The sequence below is a fragment of the Macaca nemestrina genome, chromosome 15 (assembly GCF_043159975.1).
Source record: "Macaca nemestrina isolate mMacNem1 chromosome 15, mMacNem.hap1, whole genome shotgun sequence".
Taxonomy (NCBI): Eukaryota; Metazoa; Chordata; class Mammalia; order Primates; family Cercopithecidae; genus Macaca; species Macaca nemestrina.
In genome coordinates this window covers 54,828,615-54,855,182 of record NC_092139.1, presented here as the reverse complement: position 1 = coordinate 54,855,182, position 26,568 = coordinate 54,828,615, and the positions used below count along the sequence as shown (strand labels likewise).

The following is a 26,568-nucleotide window of genomic DNA, read 5'->3' as shown; positions in this document are numbered from 1 at the left end:
GAATATATTCACAACAACAGATCATACAGGCTATGGAATACTGACTCTGTGTTTGTGGGTGGGGCATCGGTGTGTGCCCAGGAGGGTTTATATGTAAATCTAAACACAGAAAACTCACATGCTCCATAATAATGATTAACAAAGCAGATGCCTTCAAAGTGACAGCAGACTCTTTAAGGAGGAGCCTCAGCCAAGATGACCTCCATTTTGGGGTGATAAGCAAATGAGAAAGGGAAATGAGATGAGAATGCTGGCACACTGGATTCTATTAGCACAGAGGAAGAAGCACAGTCCCTTGGCATTAGAAGGAATGTCAGGGGTCAGAGAGGCAATAATTCCTTCCACGATGCCTCTTTTAGAGAGCCACAGGGCCAGGCAAGGTGGCTCATGCCTACAATCCCAGAACTTTGGAAGGCCAAAGCGGGCAGACTGCTTGAGCTCGGGAGTTTGAGACCAGCCTGGGAAACATGGTGAAACCCCATCCTATAACAAATATAAAAATTAGCCAGGCATGGTGACACACGCCTGTAGTCCCAGCTACTTGGGAGGCTGAGGAAGGAAGATCACTTGAGCCCAGGAGACAGAGGCTGCAACAAGCTGTGAGCACAACAATGTACTCTAGCCTGGGCGACAGAGCAAGACCCTGACCCTGTCTCAAAAAAAAAAAAAAGTCATGGTTCCTGCCATGGTTCAAGCACTCACACCTGGAAGATACTGAACTTGGTTTTGCTGAAATGAAGAGCTAGAAAGTTGTTTTGTTACTGAGCTACGCTCTATAATTAAGCTCGATAAATATTCTGCCTGGTATATGGCAGCTCCTCAAATATTTAAAAAACTACTGTGCCCTTCTCAGGCTAAACATCCCCAGGACCCCCTCATTCTGATAAAGATATGACTTCACAGCTTCCCACCCCCAACCTCCCGTGACTTCCCAGATTTCACCTCAGCCATGTCTTCTCTTATACTTCTTCTGAAATGGCTGAAAAGCAAATAAAGACACACAGAAGGATCCCACACTGAAGAATAGCACTTCTGGGCGCCTAAAGTTACTACTGTAACCTTCTCATCAATTCAAGGAACAGCTGTAACAAACAGCTGTCAGTCATAACATCTGGGTGTAGTTACACTAAAGCAGCCCAAAGTTTCCTTATAAAGCAATCTCACGTACAAGAGAGCTTCCCACAAAATGAAACCACAGAAAAATGTTGAAGATAATTTTAGTGTATTGAGGAAACTGGTGCCCCCATTGGACTCACTGCTTTCAAAAGTGTTCCACATATATGTGTGTATGTTTCACAAAGGATGTTCCACAGAACATTAATTCTGTTGGCTGTTAACAGGAAAAATTCCATTTTCAAATAAACGATAAGTTATCTGAAACTCTAGGATCACAATTTTAAAAATTCCTTTGCTGAAAGTCTTCTCCAAGCCTTCACTATGTTTCTGTGCATTATGCATACTGCAGAGAGAGAGAAGGATCATGCAGGGCTTGGCAACAAAATATGTATTAATTGATGTATTTTCTGGGTGGAGCACTGCAAATAACACATTTTGGAAAACGCTGCATTAGCTCATCAATACTTGTGGGGCAGCACACACATCAGGGGAGGTCTGCCGCCTGGTTATCAGGTGCCCGGCAACGTCTTCCACTGTGAGCAAGTAAGGGTTACTAAGGGCACACAGGTCCCCCCAGGCAGAGATGTCTGGGCCTTGACCAATGAGATCTTCAGGAATACTTCAGCAGCTATTTCGGATATTTCTCTATGGATTTTCTCATGGGACTAAGTGGAAGTTGGAAAAGTATCATCAAACTCTTCTTGAGATTCCTTTTTGATAAGGTAACCATCCTTCTGGATTTGAATCTCAATTGTGTTCTCAAGTGGCAATTTCTTGCAGAAACTAACGTAGCAGTACTACCGGGAAGCACTGTCTTGCAGGCATTGCAGCAGCACTGTACTTGTGTGGGTCTTGGTTCCAAGTGGCTACCACAACTCAAGGAAGGTATGCAGGTCCACAAGTACAGACTGAAAGTGTCCACTCTTCCGGGGGCTCATCTCACAATGGCACTTTCTGTGATGCTGCATCCCCATTCTCTCTACTTCTGTTCTTCTTTGAGTTTGCTTTGTGAGGCTCCTCATAGCTGGTTTGGAAATGCTGGGGCTTGTGGGGGCCAGCACAGAAGACCAAGAACACTAATAATGTTCACATGAATGTTATTATATATCACAGATAAAACTGAGTGTCTAGTATCTGCTTGGCACTTTCACAAATGATTTCATTTAAACTTTAAGACAATCCTATTGGGCAGTATGTCTGCTTTCCCAATACAGAGACTCAGAGAGGGTAGAGAAACAGAGCAAGGAGTAAAAGAGCTGACATTGAAGGCTGGTTCCAAAGCCCCAGTCCAATTGCTACATTTCCTTACCCTTCAGGGGACAGTCTCTGGAATATTTCTTTTCTTTGAAATATTCTAGAAGGAATGCAGCCCATACAAACACAACCAGCATGTACTCAGACAAACAGGACACTCCAACAAAACTATTAAAAAGAGGCAGACAGACTCTATCTTAAATTAAACTACGTACTTGCTTTACTCTAACAAATGCAAAATCTCCAAACAGTTATGCCAAAGTCACAAACATTTAATAAAGGGATGATGGTCAAGAACTTAAGAGATCAAAGTAGCAGCAATGATGGATAAAGCAACAGTATTAGTAGTGCCAAGGTGCGTGAGGCCCTCAAACATGAATTTCATGGGAGGTCCCTGGGTGGGGAGAGTACACTGGCAAGGACAGAACAGTAACACCTTAACAAAGTATATGGCTTTGCTAAGTTTTTAAAAAAATTTCCAAAGTTTTTTTTTTTAATGCCTAATATTTTGGCACAAAATAGGTACAACGTTTTTTTTTTTTTAACTGCCAACTATTGATGGATCAATGGCAGGTTGTTGGAATTACAATTTCTTTTAAAATCTTTTTCTTTTTTTTTGAGACAGAGTCTCGCTCTGTCCCCCAGGCTATGGCGCAATCTCTGCTCACTGCAAGCTCCGCCTCCTGGGTTCCCGCCACTCTCTTGCCTCAGCCTCCCAAGTAGCTGGGACTACAGGTGCCCGCCACCATGCCCGGCTAATTTTTTGTATTTTTAGTAGATATGGAGTTTCACCATGTTAGCCAGGATGGTCTCGATCTCCTGACCTTGTAATCCACCCACCTCGGCTTCCCAAAGTGCTGGGATTACAGGTGTGAGCCACTGCACCTGGCCTTTCTTTTAAAGTCTTAATGGCAAATAACCCAGGTTGCTTCTAGCCATATTGCACTTCTTTCTGCATAAGGGAGGATTTGAAACCCTGGTACTTAATTATCCATTTTCTTATAAAGAAAGTATATAACAAAATACATTTGCATTAACTTTGGGGAGAGTCAACTACTCCCAGCAAGGGATGATTGTAAAGAATACTGAAAAGAGAAGAAAGAATGAACAACAAGGTAATTTCCTGGTTTCTCCTCAATAATCCTTTATAATTTTAACTGAAATAAATTCAGAGGCCATTAGATACTTCTCTATCCAAAAGTAAATGCAAGGGAAAAGTATCCAAATGACTTCTTGGTTATCTGTAGTTTGGGATCATCTACATTTCTATTAATAAAAATAACAGGGAGCCATACCAGAGTTTTCAGAAAATGCAGACTAAAAACACAATAAACATATCATTGGGGAAAATGTTTAAAATAAAAAAACTCTGCATTTTAGAGTAAAATATTATCTGAATGCATAAATATATACAATAATTGCTCTACTATAAACATAAACTCCTTTTTCAAAACCAGAGTTCATCACAAAAACATGAGTTTAAAAAATTAATCATGCCAGGAATTGCACTGCCATAAAAGCAGGCCATTCTTTTCTGCTTATAAACAACAACAAAACTACCACATATGCACATGCATGCCTCAGTACCTTGGTGCAATGGTGTATTTACTTGTATAAATATTTAAAGTCAGACCTTTGAATTTATAATGAAGTAGTACACCACTTTACAAAATAAGGTACTAGTAAATTCAGATGTATGACAAATAGAACTCTGTACAGAATACTAATTGCTGCTGTTGCTATTCTAAAAAGAAAAAAAATAATATCATTCAGATTCCACCTAAACAAGCCTAATACATGTGCCGAAATCTTAATAGATCAAGATGAAGCCTGATTGGTGCAATTTTTAAATTATCAGACAGGCTTTGTAACTGAGGCAAACACAAGCTTCCTATCTGGCATTTTTTTTTTTTATTATCTGCTTATTTTAATATACATATTCAATTACCACAGGAAAGAAAGAGTAAAATCAGAAACATCTATAGTTTGCTATGTAATGATTGGGTGTTCCCCAGGGAGATGGACCTTTTCACACAGATGCAGGTGCTGAAAGGGTACATGATGGAGGATGTTACAGGTGTAAATACATAACATGGTGATAAAGAATTCAATAGACACGGTGATTTTCCACCTTAGTTTATGTTAACAAAAGTATATACGTTCTGCTCTTAGGATTAATCTCCTGCTCCAGCATGCAGTAGCTGAATACATGTGCTCTTAGTGGGGTCCACAAACCACTGACCCAAAATGTTCTGATTATATAATAATGTTAAATCTTGTGTCTGAAACTCTTAGGCAACCATAGCTTTACCTGTGATTGGGATATCTGCAGCCATGTTTTCTTTCTTGCTCTTGTCTCCACAGCCATTTGAAACTTCTAAAAATTGAATGCATAATAATAAAAATGTATTTCAAAGTTAAGGAATAGATCCTTTGGGTGTTTAACTGCCATTACTTTTTTTTTTTTTTTTTTTTTTGAGACGGAGTCTTGCTCTGTCGCCCGGGCTGGAGTGCAGTGGCCTGATCTCAGCTCACTGCAAGCTCCGCCTCCCGGGTTTACGCCATTCTCCTGCCTCAGCCTCCCGAGTAGCTGGGACTACAGGCGCCCGCCACCTCGCCCAGCTACTTTTTGTTTTTGTATTTTTTAGTAGAGACGGGGTTTTACCGTGTTAGCCAGGATGGTCTCGATCTCCTGACCTCGTGATCCACCCGTCTCGGCCTCCCAAAGTGCTGGGATTACAGGCTTGAGCCACCGTGCCCGGCCAATTGCCATTACTTTTATGTTCAATTTTTTTTTTTTTTTGGTTAATGTATTTCTTGTCTGAAGTAATACTGTTCCTAAAAGGAAATCTATTCTAAAATTAAGGTATCTCATAAATAAAAATTTAAAAATTAAATTAAGGTGCCACTATGTTGCTTTCAGGCAAAATAATTAGGCCTGACATCTATCAAATTTGGGTGGGACATAAAATAAGTGAGTCTCACATCCTGCACATGTACATCAACTCGAGCAATTCCTGAGGAATTCATAACTGTCTTGGAAAACCATTAAAGCAGTTAAATGGCATGTCTTAGCAGTAGTGCTAAAATAATCACAGTTTCTGGGTGCTCAAAATTGGTTATTAAATTTGGGGGGCATAAATTCATTGATTCTTAATCAACTGTTTAGACACTGGTAAGGTTCTATTATAATTAAAAGGAATGTTTACAATTATGAGTAAATTCTATTAAGTGATATCAACAACTTCACAGTACTTTATGGAATCATCTTCATCTTTGTGGGATCAAAATCATCTACTGCCAAGCAATTAGTTTTGTTAAGATTTCATAACTTCTGAATACTTATTTTATTAGAAATAAATTCCCTAGAACGACAGACTTACAGTTAGATTTCCCATTCTTGTTAAAGGAGAACATAAGTATTTATTGGAAGGTGGTATAAAACAAATAATACATTATGCATATTAAAATCAGAGGTATTCACTAGTCAGTGATATTCTACAGGTATACCTTGAGAAAGATGATGATGACCCTGAATGCCTTTTTGCTATGGACACACACTTCAACAATAGTTACCTTGTTCCCTTGTAGGAACGTTGTTGAGCCATACAGCAGATTTGGCTTCCTTTATTCCACTATTGTCATTCAGAATAGACGGCAAGCTGCAAGATGATTCACTACTGTGAATAGCTGACCTATGGCCACACTCTTCTGTAGGGGCTTTTCTCAATAATGCTGTTGCCTACAGTGTTTCAAAAAAAGCACAAAGAAATAAAAACAAACTGTAGCCACATTCCTGTTGGACTCAAAGACATAGCCTTCAAATATAATTTTAAGTTAAGCTTTACTTAGGATTTGTTTCCTATATTTAAATGAAATTAAAATGTCAAGATAAAATAACACCAGGTTCTTTTCTATTATAATCTAATTCTTTACAAGTTACTCTCAAAATAATACACTTTTTGAGGGCTGAATCTTACGTAATGCAGAAATGTTCTTCTGCTTGTTAAGTATGTATATGAAACCTGACCACCTCTGTTAATCTGGGCAGGTTTATCCTCCCTTTGATATATACAAAAGGCAGAGAGCCTCAGACCTCCTTTCTGAAGGAAAAAATTATTCTTTCATTACATGAATCCTATTTTCTAGGCATGCCAGACAGAATTACTTTGAACTGAGAAAAAGATCTGGAAAGATGTGACCCTGCCATATCCCCGTCCTCCTCAAAATGACCCATGAACTTCCCCTAAATAGGAAGATTGCAGAAAAATTTGTGGCTGAAGAGAATGCACTGAGCAGAAAGATAACTGCCCTTATTCTAAATTCCAGTCTTCAATCAAGTACTAAGATGGTCTACACTTTGCCTGTAAGTTGTCTGGGGATCTGGGGAAACTCACCTACCACACTGCCTATCTTTTCTCAAAGGCATTGTCTTACTTATAATACCTCATGTGTCCTGAGCAAGGAGGAAGACATAGGTTTTTATCAGAGCCAACCTTAGAGGTGGAGAAAAAGGGGCAATTCACAGGGCCTGGGTTACTAGCCATGTCTCTTGATTTTCAGGTCAGTACTTTCCCCTAAGAAATAGAAATATGCTGGCAACAAGAGTTAAACTTTTAGTAGGTAACCACTGGTCACATTATCCCGCTGCCAGACTGTATGTTTCTCTCATTTCCTATTGATAGGTGGCAATTTCCTTAGGTAGCTGGAGAGGAAACCTCGGTGGTGATGGTGACCCACAGGTAGCTGACAATGACAGTAAATACTGGGTAGTGTCCAACCCAATTGTGGGAAATGCCCATGAGTCTTTAAAATTAATATGAAGAGCAGAAATGGACAAATGTTCATAGGTCATCATTAGCCAAGAGTGAAGTGGTAACAACGTAACTATCCAGTGAACAAGGTGGAAAAAATAACCTTCCTTGTGATTAACATGAAAGAAGGTGAAGACACTCTGACAGGGAAACTCACTAAAGCAGAGCATGGAAGGTCTGGCCTTGCATGTTTGGCATTTCAGACACTTTAAAGCAACCGCCTTTAGTCCTGACATCCCTGCAGGGTTCTTGCCTTCTGCCCTCCCTAGTACTGGCTGACCTCCTGGACCCATGGTCTACCCTAGGAGCTGGAGTAGCTGATTAGGGGGATTTAAGGAGTTCTAGTCCCCCTGGCCAAAGAACTTGGTGTCAAGTTAGCCTTGCAGCCAGGACCTTTCTGTGGTGCAGTTCTAGTGACCAGGGGCTTTTCCTCTATTTCTAGAAACTAGTCCCTGGATTTCACTCCACTGTGATAACTCTGTCGGGATGACTTGCTCAGTATTCCCATTTCTGCAGAGTAGGGGGAAGGCATATGGTCCTGCCCTTGAAGGCCAGGCCAAGGTTGATTCCCATCACTGCCCCCATCCCAACTGCCTACACAGATCACTGCACTGCACCTGTTTCTGGAATCTACTACAAACATCTTTCTACTGAGTCCTTGTATGCTTGACAAGAATACCACCATTGCCAACAGTTCTGCGCTGAGCCCTCTTTTCCACGGTGAGGTAAATAATGTGGTGGGCACACTGCACTGCTAGTTTAATTTACTTTGTACACAGACACTCCTTAAGTTTATGAAGGAGTTACATCCAATAAACCCACAAGTCGAAAAAATTGTAAGTCAGAAATGTATTTAACACACTTAACCTACTGAACATCACAGTTTAGCTTTGCCTGCCTTAAACTGCTCAGAACACTTACATTAGCCTACAGATGGCTAAAATCATTTAACACAAAGCCTATTTTATAATAAAATGTTGATTTTCACATGTAATTTGTTGGATACTGTACTAAAAAAGAAAGATAGAAGTGCTGTATAGGTACTTGCAGTATGGTTTCCACTGAATGCCTATCACTTTCGCACCACTATAAAATCAAAAAAATGTAAGTCGAACCATTGGAAGTCAGGGACTATCTGTATTTTATCCCATTTATCTTCACTACTCAATACTTATCTCCAGGATTTCCGTTACTTTTTTGATAGAAATGTTTACAAAACAACCTATCTTTTAAGATAATTCCACAGATAATTTCTCAAAGATGATAAGCAGGGATGAAGACACAAGTTAGTCTCAGACAAGGAGAGACAAGGATAGATCATGGATTTCTAGTCAAAAACAACTTTGTTTTGAGACAGTCTCGTTCTCTTGCCCAGGCTGGAGTGCAGTAGTGGGATCTTGGCTCACTGCAACCTCCACCTCCCAGGTTCAAGTGATTCTTGTGCCTCAGCCTCCCAAGTAGCTGGGATTACAGGCGTGTGTCACCACATCAGGCTAATTTTTGTATTTTTAGTAGAGGCGGGGTTTCACCATGTTGGCCAGGCTGGTCTCGAACTCCTGTCCTCAGGTGATCTGTATTCCTTGGCCTCCCAAAGTGCTGGGATTATAGGCGTGAACCACTGCGCCTGGCAAACACAACTTCTGCAGTCAGGAAAACATCTGTAATACATTTTCAAGATGTACTGCTTGCAGATGTTCCAGAAAAGTGTATTTCTAAGGAAACCTCCAATTTGAAGGAGTTTGCAGTCTGAGACTGATGACACTAACACATAGAGAAGCTCAGAGAACAGTTAACAGGTTGCTTTATTACATCTCATGCTGGGACTAAATGGGTTCTGCAAATTGGAGCTAATTCTCTGAAAAAATGTCACTAGACAACAATTTTACCACAGGCTTTCTGATAGTGCTTATGAATGAACTATGCATGGGTTTCAACTTACCTGTTACTAATAAAGGCTCTCTTTTTGGAGCCCAGAAGAGAAAACTAGAGATTGTTTCATTGTTCTCAGCAGTCTGAAGCCTAAGTCAGTACCAACAAACCATCTCTTCACTTTTCAGCCTTCCCAGGAGCCAGGAGAAAGGGCTTGGAAATTAAATGCCAGGGCACACACTATTTGTGGAATGACTGATGTTGATACTTCCATATTTCAGACATTATGGCAGATAAACCGTTCTATGAATTATACCCACAGTACTATTCCTTTATTAGCCCAGTTCTACTAGAAGTTTCCTCCATGTTCAGTTTAAATATTAATCTTGCTATGTCTAGAACCCCAAGAATCATCTAGGCTGACTCTTAAATTATATCAAAAAACTTAACGGTTGTGATATTCAAATGTATAAACAGACAGATGTAAGATATTAATAGAAAAGACATTGTGTCCAAAACACCATTAAGAAAATTAAAAGACAAAAATTAAATTGCTAAAAAGATAGTAACAAAATCTCCAAATTTATATTTAAAAAGTTTTTGCAAGTCAATAAGAAAAAATATTACTAACCTAATAGAAAAATGAGCAAAGAACATGAGCTGGCAGATTATGATAAAAGAAATACAAATAGCTAATAAATAGGTAGAGAAAAAGTTCGACCTCAATTGTAACAAAAAGGTCAAACGAACAAAAAAAAATTGGATGTCATTTTCATCTCTCAAATTGGTGCCCCTAAAAAAAAAAGTTGATAGTATCTACTTTCATAAAGAACTCAGAGAAATGTTATTTTCATCCATTACTGGTAACTCTGATGACCCTTCCAGAGTGAGATCTGGCCATGCATAGCAAAAGCCTGAAAGATATACCCACCTTTTGACCTAGTAATTCTACATCTAGGAATTCATTCTAAGAAAATATTACAGATATTTGTAAAATCTGAATTGCACAGATATTCTCTGAAACTTTTTTACTAGAGGAAAAATTAGAAACAAATGTTGAACAACAGGTAAATGACTGAAGTGACAGTGGACAGGGGACCTCTGTAAAGCCATTTGAAATGATATAAATAGAACATGTAATGGTATGAAAGAGTTCACTTTGCAGCAAATGGGGGTAAAAAAACCACAAGGTTATGTATACAAATAATGCAACCTATGTTTTTCAATGTATTAATTATTACTATTATTTTTTAAAACAGAGTCTTGCTCTGTCACCCAGGCTGGAGTGCAGTGGTGCGATCTCAGCTCACTGCAACCTCTGCCTCCCAGGTTCAAGCAATGCTTGTGCCTAAGCCTCCCAAGTAGCTGGCATTACAGGTGTGTGCTATTACACCTGGCTAATTTTTCTATTTTTAGTAAAGATGGGCTTTTACCATGTTGGTCAGGCTGGTCTTTAACTCCTGACCTCAGGTGATCCACCAACCTCAGCCTCCCATATCAATATATTAAATATTAAAAAACATACACCATAATGTTAACAGGTTATATATAAATAGTAGAATAGTAGGATAAAGGCCAGTTTTCTTTTTGTTTATCTTACTATTTCAAGATTTTTTTTTAATGCTTGTTTTTAAAAGAAAACATATGCTAGCTCTAAAGAAATCCAATTTCTGCTGTCGGTGGTACCAATACAAAGAGAAAATGAATGTAAATGCATCTGATAAAATTAAATTCCCTTCTATATGCAAACCAGTGCTACTAACACAGACACAGAAAAGCAAAAGAATTAAAAATCATGGATACGGACAGCAGATGATATTTTCCCCTAGTATGCAGATTTAACTGACTCTTCCTCAAGGTTCAAGAATATTCCTCTTGGACAATGGAAGTAACTTCTTGGTGTTTAAATAGAAATGCAAGCATCAACACTTAAGTTCTACATTAAAGGGAATGAAGGGATTTTACCTGTATAGCAATTTTTTTTTTTAAATGGGAAGATATTCATATGACCCAGCAAATGAGTCTTCAGGAGATAAGAACAAGAAAACAGTCCAGCATTTGGGGAAAGCATCTTCCTGGTGAATAAAACTGGTTTGTGTGTATGGTGGGGGGCAGGACCCAATCTACTCTATGAGTGTCACCAGCAGATTGCTCTGCTATGACAAAGTTCTCCAGGGCGGAAATAGATATCACTTGGGAGAAAACTAATATTAAGGCACCTTGTATTTTAATGAAGTACCCAACTCATCTTTTTCTCCACAAAAAGTAATTACAAATTTTTCTGATTTAAAAGCAGGCAGTTCAATTATGTAATTGCCTAATAGGTTATGTGGGCACTGTGGACCTTATCTGGTCTCCAGGGAACATAATCTGAGTTTCTGCGGCTTTGATGATGTATTTACTCAAGAGAAGGGATTGACTCGGGCTGACAGCACAGGGAACCACAGGTAAACATCATTTACATGCGGCTGTTTAATTAGCCATTTACCCAAGAGATCAAAGTAAATATTTCTGAGCTTCATTAGACTCTTAACCAAGTAGTTTCTAGTAGAGCTTTTTTAAATTTTGAAAATCACTTACTTTTAAGATTTTATCTAAAGAGAGAGATTTAACCCATAGTATTTACTAAATGTGTAGATGGTTTCAATACACAGAAACAACTCAAAGAAAGACACTTTAGTTTACTAATCAGAAAAGGATGACATGTAAACCAAAACAGTTTTAGGACTCACAAAAGCATTTTGTCCTTCAGTTCACAAGGTGTGCCCTGCCTGCATCATTTTGGTAATATTGTTCTTTGGGACTGTTCTTCAGTCTCAAATAATATTGTTCTTCACTCACAACTTAACTGGATGGGAAATTACCTGTTTACTTCCTTTTTTTTTTTTTTTTTTGAGTCTTGCTCTGTCACCCAGGCTGGAGTGCAGAGGTGCAATCTCTGCTCACTGCAAGCTCCGCCTCCCAGGTTCACACCATTCTCCTGTCTCAGCCTCCTCAGTAGCTGGGACTACAGGTGCCTGCCACCACACCCAGCTAATTTTTTGCATTTTTAGTACAGACGAGGTTTCACCGTGTTAGCTAAGATGGTCTCGATCTCCTGACCTCATGATGCACCCACCTCAGCCTCCCAAAGTGCTGGGATTACAGGTGTGAGCCACCGCGTCCGGCCTACTTCCATTTTTAAGGATAGATTTTGTCATTAATCTATTGGTAATTTTTACGATTGTCCCTAAAATGAGATCAGAATGATTTAAAAAGGAACAAAGATCTATTGGGGAAGCACAATATAATTTGATTCATTAGGTATTAATTGGAGAGCAACCCCTCCCATTATTGGAAAAATTGAGTAGATTGGTTGTTTAGGACTTGGACTATGTTTTCTAATATAAACAATATCATTAAAGAAAAAAAAAGATTAGATAGCAAAGGACAGCTGACCAACACTTATTTCACCCTTAAAATGCCTAAGATGTGATGTACTTGCAGTGAACAAGCATGGAAAATAATGTTGTTACAAGACAGTGCTAACTCAAAGGGACAATAAAACCCAAACAGTATCTTTCTTAAGATCTATGTTCATCAGCTGGGCATGGTGGCTCACACCTGTAATCTCAGCACTTTGGGAGACTGAGGGAGGGGCGTGGATCGCCCAAGGTCAGGAGTTCGAGACAGCCTGGCCAACATGGTGAAACCCTGTCTCTACTAAAAACACAAAAAATCAGCCGGGCATGGTGGCACATGCCTGTAGTCCCAGCTACTTGGGAGGCTGAGGAAGGAGAATCACTTGAACCCCGGAGGCGTGAGCCTCGGTTGCAGTGAGCCGAGATCGCGCCACTGCACTCCAGCCTGGGCAACAGAGCGAGACTCTGTCTTGAAAAAACGAACAAACAAAAAAGGAAGCAAACGAAAAAGATCTACGTTCATCAGCAAAGAACGAACGGATCTAGGTTATCTTTGAAAAGGGGCATGAAATCTGTGAGAAGCGTACAGGGGGCTGTATCTATCTTTGTAATAATTTATTTCTTCCCCCTAAGGAATAGGGGGAAGGGGGAGGGAAGGAAGTTTGAGAAGAGGGAAAAGAGAGAAAGAGCAGAAGAGAAGGAAGGTGGGTGAAGTGAGGGGAGCAAAGGAGGGAGAAGGGGGAGTACGAAGATGGGGGAAAGGAGGAAGAGGAGGAGGAGGGGGTCGGAAACAAATATGGTGCAACGGTAACAACACATGTGAATTTGGGTTGTGGGCATGGGATTAGTGGGTCTGTCCTATCACTGAATATATGTATGTTTGAAACGCTGTAAAAAAAAAAAGTCCTACTACTCTCTTAATTGCAGCGGCAAGGAAAGAGGGGTCTGAGGAGGACTGAAGGTGCTCTGGAAGGCTGGAGGGGGAATGCCAGAGGCTCTAGATGGCACAGCCACGTAGGCATGTGACTTCAAGACAGAGGCAGCAAAGCTTGACTCCAGAAGGTGCAGGTACATAATCCTTGAACTATGAGCATGACAATAATTTTAAAAACACCTTAAAAAGAACCAAAGCCAGATTATCCTATATTATATATAAAGATGAAAAAACATGATTTGAAATAAGACACATTCCCAAGATGTTCAACCTAGAAGGCTGTTTCCCTGAATGTGACTTTTCTAAGGAATGAGGAAGGAATATGCCAATGGACATGCTCTAAACTTGGGCTTCTGGTTCCTCCCCTCATAATTTCCTTGGGAACTTGCTCCATCCGTTTCCATGTTCTGTTCAGTATCTTCAAATTCTCTCTTGGCACCAGCTCCCAAGGCCTCTCCTTCCTCTTGCCTGAAACACTGCAGGGCTCCCTCCTTCAATGTCTCAGTCCCAAACCAAACATGAAATTCCCTAAGGCACTGCAGAACTCCTATCACAGCTCTGTTCAAAAAGCTCCAGTGGCTTTTCAAAAGCTACGAAACTAAACACAGTCTCCCTGGCCTGGTGTTGGATGCTGCACACCATGGCCAGCAACTGCTTCTTGTGCTCCTTCTCACCATCCCCAGACTTGAGTCCTCGCTTCAGCCTCAGGATGGCTCTGTTGCCTGAGTATGTGTTGGGTTTCCCAGTGTGCTCTCTGGCTCACAGCTGCCATTTCTTGTCGCCTCTGCCCCCTCCGCCAACTCATACCATCAAAAGCCTATCTTTTAAGGATCACCTCTCACACCCCTGTACTCCCTCCATCATGACCTCTGCCTTCCTTGCTTCTCCAGGAGTCTTGGCTTGGCTCTCTTTCCTGAAAGCCCATATTTTTGCCATTTTCTTATTACATGCATCCCATGATGTCACACCCCAGAAGGAAGGCGGGGGGCACATTTTATTTGTCTCTTTCCCTCCAATGGATCTGGGCTGATATCTGTGTACAGTAATGGATCGATAGGTATTTGCTGAATTGACATGAATGACTATACAGTATTTCTGAAGTATGGAGTGGAGATGAAAAACCAGAGTGTTATAAGACGCTTTGAAATTTCTTGGAAAATGAATTCCTACATAAAACATTCTGCAAAAGGCCTGAGGTCAGAAAGTTAAAAACCAACCAACCACAAAACCTCACTTACTACTTTTCTTATCGTTGTTTTTTTCAAATACATAACATTTCCTCAAATGAATAAAATGAATAACTGGCACATCTGGAAACTTTTTTTTTTTTTTTTTTTTTTTTTTTTTTTTTTTTTTGAGATAGTGTCTCACTCTGTCACCCAGGCTGGAGTGCAGTGGCATGATCTTGGCTCTCTGCAACCTCCGCCTCCTGGGTTCAAGCAATTCTCCTCCCTCAGCCTCCCAAGTAGCCGGGACTACAGGCGCATGCCACCATATCCAGCTAATTTCTGAACTTTCAGTAGAGACGGGGTTTCACCATGTTGGCCAGAATGGTCTTGATCTCTTAAGCTCGTGATCTGCTCGCCTCGGCATCCCAAAGTGCTGGGATTACAGGCGTGAGCCACCACACCCGGCCAAAACTTTTCTTTTTCTTTCTTTTTTAAATAAAAATTACTAACCTTGCTCTGTGATCCACATTTGTGACTGGGAAAACTTCAGACAGTTTAGCTACCTACCTCTTCTTTGAGAGAATTATCATGTTCTTTCAAGGTGGCAACATGCGGACCCACCAGTGCCCTCGGTACACCTGAGTCTGGTGCTTGTCCAGGTCTATAAAACAGAAACAGGACACTCACTATAGATTTGTAATATTATAAGATTCCTACTTTTTTAAAGGCCTCAATTATGTTAGTAGAAGATGGTTTATCCAGAAAAGTCTAGAACTCAATATATTCTGGACTAAGTGAGTTTTGAGTACAAGTATCATTTTTTTTTAACTTTTAAAAACTTTGGTTATTTCATTGCTAAGTGAGTATTCTCAACTTTTGCTGCACGCAGAACAACCTGGTGAGTTCTGCACAATCTAGGTGCCTGGGGTCACCTCTACAGAGTCCAGGAAAAATGGTCTGGGGTGCGGCTTGGCCAGTGGGCTTTTTAAAAAATTTATTTTAAAATTTTAATCTATTTCTTTATTTAGAGACTGGGTCATGAGACTGGCTTTCATCATGTTGCTCAGGCTGGTCATAAACTCCTGGGCTCAAGCAGTCCACCTGCCTCGGTCTCCCAAAGTGCTGAGATGATAGGTGTGAGCCACCATGCCTGGTCTGGTCAGTGGGATTTTTAAGGCTCACAGAGTGATTCTAAAGTACAACAATGGTTTTGAATCACTGCATAGATGGTCAGTCTTCCACATGTAGTCAAGAGAAAAAGATCACATTTTCATCTCGACAGCAGTTGTTTTGTTACACTCTTACCATGGTCTACTTACAGGTTTTTAAAAATTAAGATATTAGGAAAGCGTTAAAAAGTAAGCCTATACTGCTACCCAGGCTGTGGTATTTATATACTAAAAGGAACCAGAGTTCATTAAAGAAATGCCCTATTCAGGTCTGGGGCAGGAAACGCACAAGATGAACCTGAAATATCTTGTGGGTACCAGAAAGCAAGGAAGCTCTCAAAGTTGTATCAAAAGAACTGAAGGTGGGGAGGGGATATCTTGAGGAAGCTCCCACTGTCAATGATGGGACGATTTCAGCCCCAAAAGGATACTGACTGTAATGCACTGAAACACAGGGAATACATGAAAATCCTTGAGTTCATCTAAAAATAAATAAATAAAATTTAAAAAATAAAAATAAAAACCTTTGGATTCAGCCTTAAAAGGAAGGAAATCCTGTCACATACTACAACATAGATGAATCTTAAGGGCATTGTGCTAAGTGAAATAAGCCAATCAGAAAAGGACAAATACTGTATGATCCCAACATGAGGTACCTAGAACAGTCAAATTCATAAAGACAGAAGTTGAATGGTGGGTGCTGGGGCCTGGGGGGAAGGGAAAATGAGGAGTTGTTTAATGTGTATAGATTTTCCATTTTATATGATGAAAATGTTCTGGAGATCTGTTGTACAACAAAGTAAAGATATTTAACACTACTGAACTGTACAGTTGAAAATGGTTAAGATGGCTAATTTTATGTTTTTTTAAACCACAATAAAGACAAAATAAAAATAAACTGTAAAACCTTTGGAGGCTGGTAGGGCAACAATTCATTATTCTGCAAACTGGTAAATAAAGAAATAGAATAAAACATTTATCCTGCTTTTGTGGTCAAAAAATACATTTCAGAGTCACCAAGTAGCTGATAAGGTGACTTATCTTCCAATAAACGCAGAAGAAATGATCAAATTAGAAAAGTCACCATTTTGTAAGTCCAAATTAATGAATGTATCTAGGAAATGGTCATAATGTTGTGAAAATTACATAATAGTAAACTTCTGTACTGGAGTCACCAACCTTCCAACATTTGAACCCACAGATCGGTCTTAGTATCACTAACCACGGGGTGACCACGCATCATGTGCTGCCCAATTTTAAGTACCAGCACCACCCATGACATTTTCTTGCCAAAATAACTGGCCTGGAATTTAATCACACATTTGTATCTAACCACCAGTTTACATGTAATAAAGAGTAAAGAGGAACTGGTTAAACATACCAACCAAATAGAGCATGTAAATTCTCCAGGATAAGTGACCCAATTCCTTCAACAAATCAATACTATAAAAAAAGGAGGGAGGGAATGTTACAAAATTAAAAGAGATTTCAGAGACATAGCCAATTGTAATATGTGGACCTTATTTGAACTCTGATTCAAACAAAACAAATATAGAAAAACATTTTTTCAGATAAGCAAGGCAAACTGACAAGGACTAGGTATTAGATAAACTGAAGAATTTTGTTGATTATGTTAAATGATAGTATTTTAAATCCTTATATGTTAGAGATATAAGTATTTGTGAATGAAATGATATGTTGTCTGTTTTAAACTACTCAAGAAAAAAAGCGTTAGGGAAAGAGATAAAACAAGACTGATGAAATGTGAACAGTTGGTGGGTCTGAGTAATGGGTATATGAGACTTCAAATGTTCAAAAATGTCAACGTAAAAAGTTAAGTGTATATTAGTGTCTGCAACTTACTTAGAAATGTATAAAAATAAGAGATTGATGGAAGGATGGATAAACAAATATGAGAGTGCAATAAAATGTCAGGAGTACAATCTGGGTGGTGTATATATGGATATCCACTGTATGATTCCTTTCACTTTTCTGTATGTTTGAAAAATTTCATAATAAAATCTCTGGAAAAAGAAGTAAGTCTAGGTACAGTTCAGAACCTTCCTTAATAAATCTTAATTGTTATAACTTGTGCCTGACCTAACCCTATTTTTTCAGGACTTGAATAAAGTGAGATGGATCATTGGAATCCTTTGATTCTAAGGCTTCTGACTAGTTTGAGAGAAAGACCTTTCAGCAACTTGCCTTTCTTGGTTACCACCGTACCTCAATGATGTCATTAAACTACCCAATTCCTTTGTTTTGACCTTTGCATCTATATTTGGTTTCTTAAAAGACTGCCCTGCTGGGAAAATGCACTGACTAGTCATCAGCAAATTCTAGCCCATTCAGCAGGTATATTTATTATAGTAAGTAAGTCAACTATGCTTCTTGCTTGAAAGCAAGTTTAATTAGGATAAATTAGTTAAACAGCTAAGTGAGTCAAATTATCAACTAAGTGAGTCAAATTATCAAAGAACAGTCCCTCTGGTGTCTAATACACATGATTTTCTGAAGTAGCAAAACCAAGACAAGACTCTTGTTACTAATACACCACCCAATTGCAACTACCCTTTGGGTCCTAGCATGAAAAACTAGCTAAGGTTTCCTATAATTATTATACTTATTTCCCACATAAGGACAACATTGATTAATTGACTTGCGCAAGTCAAACAGAAAATCAGCTGTTGAAGGAGGTACAGCACCTAGGGTTTGTGACTTCTGAACAACTAAGGCAACCCTTAAAGCACAAAAGCAAGTTGACTTGCAGATTTCTTTTGGGATAGATCAGGTAAGAAGTGCAAGAGCCATGGCTTCCTTAAATGGAGCTTTGCCCATGGCTCTACAAAAACATACCACATCAGAAAATGTACAAAGTGGTACAAAGCATTTAAAGGAGATTTTTCTGTTTTTTCTACTTTACGTTGGAAAATTTATAACATTGATGACACATAAAAAAACAAAGTTTAATGTCAGGTAGTTCTTTAATTAAAAATGTAATAAAGGAATATGGTTTAAATTGTCCATAATTAATTTCATGTACTTGAAAAGGCTTCCAATCAGAAAAGTGAAATTTAAACAAATCTATCAGCATTTCTTAACTTTAAAGGCAGAATAATAAATACCCTGAATTTTATTCTGAACACAGGCAGACTAAAATAGAGATTTTTATATACTATAATCCAAACAATACAAAGCTGACTCAATTTTTCAGTATAAGCATGAGAACACAATTGGGAAACTGTATCTGAAGGTAGCCACTAATATAGACAATTAGTTGCACCTGGAAAAAAATAAATGGATAGTTTCATTATGTTTCTCATAAGATAAAACTACTTATTAATCATTTTTATATTAAAATGTTTTCCAGAAGACAATAATGAGCAATTTTTAAATCAATTTCTCTAAATAACATGAATTATATTTTTATAATTCATAATTGTCAAAAACAATACCTTGGTCTTCCACATGATAATAGTAAACCTTGCATATGACTTTTTGTTATTTTTTTTTTTTTTTGAGACAGCATCTTGCTGTGTCACCCAGGCTGGAGTGCAGTGGCACAATCACAGCTCACTGCAGCCTTGACATCCTGGGCTCAAACGATCCTCCCGCCTCAGCCTCCTGAGTAGCTAAGACCATACGTGTGTGCCACCACACCTTGCTAATTTTTTTGTATTTTTTGTAGAGATGGGGTTTCGCCATGTTGCCCAGGCTGGTCTCGAACTCCTGAGCTCAAGCAATCCATCTGCCTCAGCCTCCCAGAGTGCTGAGATTACAGGTATAAGCCACCTGGCCCATATGAAGGTCTTAATCCTTGATATAACATAAATCAATAATGATGACGAGAGTGGTTTGTTCTTTTTTCTCTCAAGATGCTTCATTTTGTGAGCAGGAATTCAGAAATCTTCACATTATCTTCTAGAGCAGGTGTCCCAACGCCTAGGCCACGGACTGGTACTGATATGTGGTCTGCTAGGAACTGGGCCACAAAGCAGGAGGTGAGTGGCAGGAGGGTGAAGCATGAGCTCCGCCTCCTGTCAGATCACAGGGAGCATTAGATTCTTATAGGAGCACGAACCCAATTGTGAACTGTGCATGCGAGGGAGCTAGGTTGCATGTTCCTTATGAGAATCTAATGCCTGATGATCTGTCACTGTCTCCCATCACCCCCAAACGTGACCATCTAGTTGCAGGAAAACAAGCTCAAGGCTCCCGCTAATTTTCTATTATGGTGAATTGTATAATTATTTTATTATCTATTAAAACGTAATAATAATAAAGTGCACAATAAATGTAATGTACTTGAACCATCCTGAAACCTGGCCCCCGCTCACACCTCCCCTAACCCGGGTCCGTGGAAAAACTGTCTTCCATGAACCGGTCCCTGGTGCCAAAAAGATTGGGGACTGCTGCTCTAGAGTATGCTATGGGGGCAGATGTCTCATTTTACAGATCAAGATTAAAGAGACAGATGTGAGCTGCTGCTACACCAAATACTCCTTTAAGGATTCTGTAACCAGTCAAAGCCTTTCCACCCTGCCTGGATTAGAATTCTATGACACCAGGCTGGGTGTGATGGCTCATGCCTGTAATCCCAGCACTTTGGGAGGCAGAGGTGGGTGGATCACTTGAGGCCAGGAGTTCAAGACCAGCCTGGTCAACGTGTCTACCAAAATACAAAAAATTAGCAGGGTGTGTCGGTGCGCACCTGTAATCCCAGCTACTCAGGAGGCTGAGACACAAGAATCTCCTGAGCTCAGGAGGCGGAGGTTGCAGTGAGCCAAGATCACTCCACAGCACTCCAGCCTGGGCGATAGAGCAAGATTCTGTCTTAAAAAAAAAGAAAAAAGAATTCTATGACACCAGAGTTATTAACCATTAAAGAATAAGAATAAATCATTCTCTCCAAACCAGTGTTTCTGCAATGGTTGATCAAACTGGCCAGGTGACGATCACAAAGCAGACAGGTCTATTTCACTTAGACTTGGGGTTCCCAGTAGGGACTTCTGGGTGCTAAGGGGCACAGAGGAAGCCAGAACAAGGAGGGCAGCGGGGGAGCCTGGTGACTAAAATCCATTAGGAAGAATCTGTGTTTAAAGACCTGACTACCGTCTCTCAAAGGTCACAAACACTTGGCACTTTTTTCAAGGCTAGACAGTGAACCAGTGATAACGAGTGTGCGTTAAACAGCATCCCCAGTCACAACATATACAGCAATTCTAACTGTAGCAGAACATAATGCTGACAGCAGAAAACATTCCTGACTTCTTTATCTGGCTCTAAAAAATGATTGTGGTAAAGAAACTGTTTTGAAGACTCCAGATATTAATTTTAAAATTTGTGGTGGTCATAAAGAAGGATCATTTCTTATGGAAGACTGATTTACACATAACTGTAGATCAATAGTCATGTAAAACACAACCTTTCATAATGGAAATCAATGCTCTATTATGAATGCTGAGAAAGTCTAACAATCGTTAGTCTAGTAGGTGCAGACATCATGGCTTATCAGCCATAATCGCAGTTTGGCAGCCTAGGTTAAGAGAGTCACAAAATGAATCCTTTTTTTAAACAACTCAGTTTGCACAGAGAATTATAAATGCATATATTCTTCCCATGCTACACACCACAACTGTGGTTTATGCCAAATAGTATATAAACAGATACAAAAGGCAGTGAGAAAGAAACGGGAGATTCGTTAAAGAGCCTTCTAAGACAGAATCACCAAATGACCTAGAGAGCGTAGAAGGACTCCTCCCAACCCAGCTTCTTCCACTACGTTGTAAAGGATTATTTTAAGACTGGTTTTTATTCTGCATGATAAAAACTACAAGAGGGTTTTCTTGCATTGTCCTTTACTGCCTTAGGTTGAAAAGCTACTGACCAGGAAGGTCATTTCCAGCATTTCCCATAGGTTCAAAATTACTAGTACAGATGCAGAAGGTAATATAAAAACACAGTCACTTAATCCAGTGACGTTTTCTTGTGACAAGGTCCCTTTAAAGACTATTATCCTGATTTCCATCCACCCTTTGAGAGAATCCAGTGTGTACTAGATTTAAGCGGAATCCTCTAAATATCCTCCCTATTTATATTTTTAACATAAAACAGCCTAAGTGGCACATGACAGGTGAGGAAGACGGCGCTATGTGTAGGCTAAGCAGACCCAAAGCCACTCACTCGCTCGGCCAGCCAAACAAGGTCCCTTCAGAGGGGCTTTCACAGACATGCATCTACTGACCACTCCTGAGTAATAATCTGTTCTCTGCTGGTAAACAGTGCAGATGTATTTTAATAAGAGGATTGCAACTTTAATAAGAGGATGTCAAGCCAGTAAGACTTGACTTGCTTTTCATAGCTGCGACCCCAGGTAGCAGTCCTGGAAGCTGATGAAGGACAGCTTCTCTGTGAGCTTCAAGGTCTTCTTTCAGAATGTCACTGTGATTACAGAGCCTATAAAATAAAAAAGGTGCTACAGGAGATGCTTATTTAAGCACAGATCGTCAGCTTCTAGAATCTATGGTGGTTCTTCATGGTTTACTGAAATATATCTGTAATATAATCTGGACATTAAAATGCAGCAGCTATACTGTCTCTCAACAAAGACATAAAAATGGGGCAGTTTGAAAAACTTGTTTGTGTGTATGCGGCAATTTTAAATCCATCAGAGGAAGTAACTTTTAACCCTTTGTTGACTTTAATGATGTTCAAATCCACAGCTGGGCAATCTTGTTCCACATTCCACCTGAATGATAGGTATGCTAGATAATCCTAACAGCAGAAAGGGCTAATTTTATATTGTCAATCATAACAAAGTTAGATCCCCACAACTCATATGAAATTTACTTAAATTGTCACTGCTAAGAAATTGAAAACTACTGGCTGAAGTATAGGTTACGTCCTCTATTTCCAAATGTAGAAAAATGACTATTATTTTTCCATTCAGATCCTATTGCAGTAAAATTTTCTTTATTCTTAATCAGGATAGGAAGGTATGGAAAGAGGGATTTATCTTTTATTATCTATATCCAGTCTATTGAGTAAGTGATAAGAGTCTAAAAATTTGGTCACTGTTTTAGGTTAGGTCTACCATTGTATCACAGTAGCCTTCAAACAGATTGGTTAGTTACCATCTTTAAAAAAAATGTCTATTTTGGGGGATGCATGATTCTAAAAAGCTATAGGAGAAGATATAAAAGACAAAACAGTGTTTCTACTTTAAAGGAGCTGTTCACATTTGTAGTTAGGAATATTCAACATAATACCCCAAAAAGAAAATGAAGATTAGTTACAAAGCAACTTATAAATCAATATGTTATTTGCGAAGTACTAATTTGTAAATAGCACTACAGTTGGTGAAGTTACTGGACCTAGTTGATGACTATGTGCCTGATGTGATAAGGATGAAGGAGACGTGGTCTGTTGGAGGGTGAGTGACAACTGCAGACTCAGGCCTACCCCTACTGTGAAGTGTATCTTTATGCTGGGAAGGAAGTAATAACAGGCTCACAGGATTCAAGTGCTATTCCTGACTCTTATCCACACTGTTGGTGCTCCAGCTCCTTGCCAATTCCCAAGCTTCTGTCTAAACTCTAAGCCTGGATTCTTAGTTCTTATAGTTCAGACCCTGAGTTGGGTCTTTCACTCCTGGGTTCTGCTGTCCCAAAGCTTCCAGACTTCAGGCCTATCTGACTTATAGTACCTGTGAATACCTCTTATTGCCTAGGCAAAATCTGGATCCTAATTCTTCCTGGAAGACTCTATCTTGTCATCACTCAATTCCCAGAACAACACCTGCCCTTAAGAGGTTCCCCCAATGGTGAGCCAATTTCAGGGCAGTAAAAGAGAGCCTGTAATCAATGGTGAGAGGCACATGGCAGGCCATCAGACAATCAGGAATTATGAAGCAGTGAAGACACAGAGAAATCACTGGAGGCCCAGGGGCTTCACTGAGGAGGAGGAACTTGAGCCAGGCAGGTTTTACGGAGGAGGGGAGATGACATTTGAAACTAAGGAGAGACACAGGCAAAGGTGATGGGAAATGGCAGGGTAAGAGTGGTGTGGGGACCAGCAAGGGAGACAAGTTTGGCTGGGTAGGGGCTGCTGCTGGTGATAGTAGGATAGCAATGGAAAATTAAATTCAATATGAAACTCTGGAAAGAATACAGCAACAGGCTTGTGGATTTCCGAGTCACTGCTGGTTTCTCGAAAGCAGTGTTTTTCAGAGGGTTAGCCTGGCAGCCCTGCAAGGATGGAGTTGGTGAGGAGAGAGACCTCAGGCCCAGAGACCAGTCAGGAGACTGACCTTGTGTTGTAGGTGGCAGAGGAAGAGCAGGTAAGTAGGTGAGGCAAGGGAGGAAGAAACGTGTTTTACTGCTCACCTGGGGAGCACTCAGCTGCCTACAGGAAAGGTAACTGAGACCACGCTGGCTGCTGGTGGGGTGGGGCTGTGGAGAGCTGGGGCCAGTGCCTCCATCAAAAGTTCCCTCTGGGGAGTGTGTGTCCTAGTGAACCTAGATCTTCTCAGTTTTTAAGAAAAGCTGGAAGTTTATAATCACTAGTTTTGTTTTTATTTAACAGCTCCCAGTTTTTAAAATGTGGTGACTAATTCAAAAGGTTGCCTATCCACTGACGGGACAAAGAGAACCCATCTGCAGGCCAAGGTAGGCCTGCGGCCACCAGCTTATGATCTCCAAGTTTAGATTCCCTTTAGTCCCACTTCTCAAACCAGGATGCAAACCTGCAGCAAGGACCATGGCTTAATGTTTTGGATATCCTCTAAAAGGTTAGTACTGTGCAATACTGGAAACTGGCTGACACTCCATGGTGCTGGTGGATGCTGCAGTGGGAGCAGATTCCCTCCCTGGGAAGGTGTATTTTATCTTTGCCATGCTTAGGAATGGTGACGACAGAAAGCAGACTGACTTTTAGTGGTCTTATCATTGTTTCTAAATTCTTCCATAGAATGCACCTACTTATTACCAGAATCTGCACTCCTCCAACATCCCCTCACTACCACCATGGTGTGCATGCTAGTGCCTAGTAATGCTTGATTGTCCTGCCAGGACAAATGCCAGATAACCTTTGTTCTTTGCAGATCTTATCAATCTAAGTGTCAGGCTTACTTAGACTAGCTCAGCTCATGACCCTCTAGAAGCTTCCCTGACTACCTTACTCATAGGGATCTTTCTTATCCCTGCATTCTTTAGCACAAATGAGATACCATCTTACCTTCTTACCTTGTGCTATTCCATAGTTAAGTCATCTCTGCTGAGTCTTCTCAACAAGAGCAAAAGCCTGGTGAGAAGAGCAACTGTACTTCTGAATTTTTTACTTTTATTTCTCATAGCATTCAGCACAATGCTGAGCACATAACTTAATGATACCACATGTCGAATGACAAGCTGAAACTTAAGCCCAGATAAAAGAAATTCATATGACACACTTATCTTTACAGTTTTTTTGTTTGTTTGTTTTGTTTTTTTATAAAAATGAGATGGGGTCTTGCTTTGTTGCCCAGGCTGGTCTCAAACTCCTGAGCTCAAGCGATCCTCTCACCTTGGCCTCCCAAAGTTCTGGGATTACAGACATAAGCCACCACATCTGGGTGACAGTATTTTTCTAATGGTTGTTGTTACACCAGTCCAGGGTTTCCCCCTTGGTATTGGGTGATCAATCAGCTGGTCACAAGCACTATGCACCGCGCTTATGATCTACTCTAACTCGGAACTTTCTCTGACTAAAAGATGAGCTGGTTTATGCTGAGGATTTCTAACAGTGCTCTTCCCAGATAGCAGACTTTAGTTTATAAAATATTCATCAGTTATTTTGCTGAAAAGAACTCAACTAAAGAATTCAAACACTGTATGGAATTAAATATTAAAGACTATGGGTCATAAAAACACAGAAACTATTTTAGAACTCAAGACCTCAATTCCTTTTTCTATGTGCATTCCTGCCAAAATCATTCCAGCTAGAAGACACTGGCCTGAGGAATCCGTGTCCAGTCTCTGGCACCAACATGCTAGCCCTACCATCACCTTGTTCTCTGTCAGATCTGGCAGGTGGAGGAACCCGCTGAATGACAAGTAACTCGTGGACACAAATGGCACTTTAAAGATGCGTAACTTATCCAACAACAGTTAAAGCAAGTAATAAATGTAAAAAATTTGGCCAAATTAAAAACAATTGCTTTCTAGCTTCATTTTCAGTCACACAGAATTTAGGAGACAACTCCACTCCAGGCTATTGGGAACACTGAAATTAAGGTACAGGGTTTTTTAAAGTGAGTAAGAGAGAAAAGGTGCTATGCTCAGAATTGCAAACTGAGAATTACTTCTTGGCAAAAATGACCCTGTATGAGGGCTACAGAAAATAAACTTTTCCTTAACCCTACCAGATAACTTTTACGTATTCCTGACAGTGTTATCTTTTCGGTGAGTTAGATTTTTGTGTTTCAGTTGCAGCACAATAAGCTTGATTTGCAGATTTTATTTTCTCCAAGGAATAGCAATCTCAAAATGGTGTGGTGATCTCTGATCATAAGTAGTAACAAGTTTGCCAACATTGGGGCTCAGAAGCTGATATCCCAAAATACAGCATTTTGAAATGCTGGGCTGAAGCAGGGATGCAAGGTCTCTCTGATCTTCCCTCCCCCACTCCCCTTCCTGTCTTTCAATTCTCTGTCTCTCCCAAAGCACAGCATGCAATTGTTCTCTGAAGTTCCCTTATCTGTCTAAAGTCTGAACCTGCTGGAAGAAGAAAACAATCACCTATGGTCCCTTCTCTGAATTTTTATTAACTTAACTTACACTGCAGGAAGGACTAAGTCTGTCAACA

The 26,568-nt window shown here is 39.9% G+C and overlaps 1 protein-coding gene and 1 long non-coding RNA gene across 12 annotated transcripts in view; one reads left to right on the top strand and one right to left on the bottom strand.

Annotated features, from left to right (window-relative positions):
* LOC105486794 (kizuna centrosomal protein) overlaps positions 1-26,568 on the bottom strand; it is a 131,934-nt gene that overhangs the window by 38,967 nt on the left and 66,399 nt on the right. For 7 of the 9 annotated variants that reach the window (XR_011613597.1, XM_071079741.1, XM_011749852.3 and 4 more), the window contains 3 exons: positions 15,125-15,218; positions 5,947-6,112; positions 4,682-4,747 (listed from right to left, as the gene is read on the bottom strand). Coding sequence is in view for 8 of the 9 variants with exons in the window: in XM_071079741.1 (XP_070935842.1) it covers positions 4,682-4,747; positions 5,947-6,112; positions 15,125-15,218 (326 nt within the window). In the remaining variant the exon portion in view is untranslated. The remainder of the gene's footprint in view (positions 1-4,681; positions 4,748-5,946; positions 6,113-15,124; positions 15,219-26,568) is intronic. The other 2 variants (XM_071079740.1, XM_011749845.2) reach the window with 1 other exon arrangement.
* LOC105486793 (uncharacterized) lies at positions 1,708-25,827 on the top strand. 3 transcript variants are annotated; one of them, XR_011613598.1, is made up of 7 exons: positions 1,708-1,838; positions 6,520-6,736; positions 7,787-7,909; positions 11,347-11,500; positions 13,382-13,522; positions 24,310-24,514; positions 25,703-25,827. It is a non-coding gene; the product is annotated as an uncharacterized lncRNA (long non-coding RNA). The 3 variants fall into 3 exon arrangements; XR_011613600.1 differs by lacking the exon at positions 11,347-11,500; XR_011613599.1 differs by lacking the exons at positions 24,310-24,514; positions 25,703-25,827 and adding an exon at positions 17,845-17,971.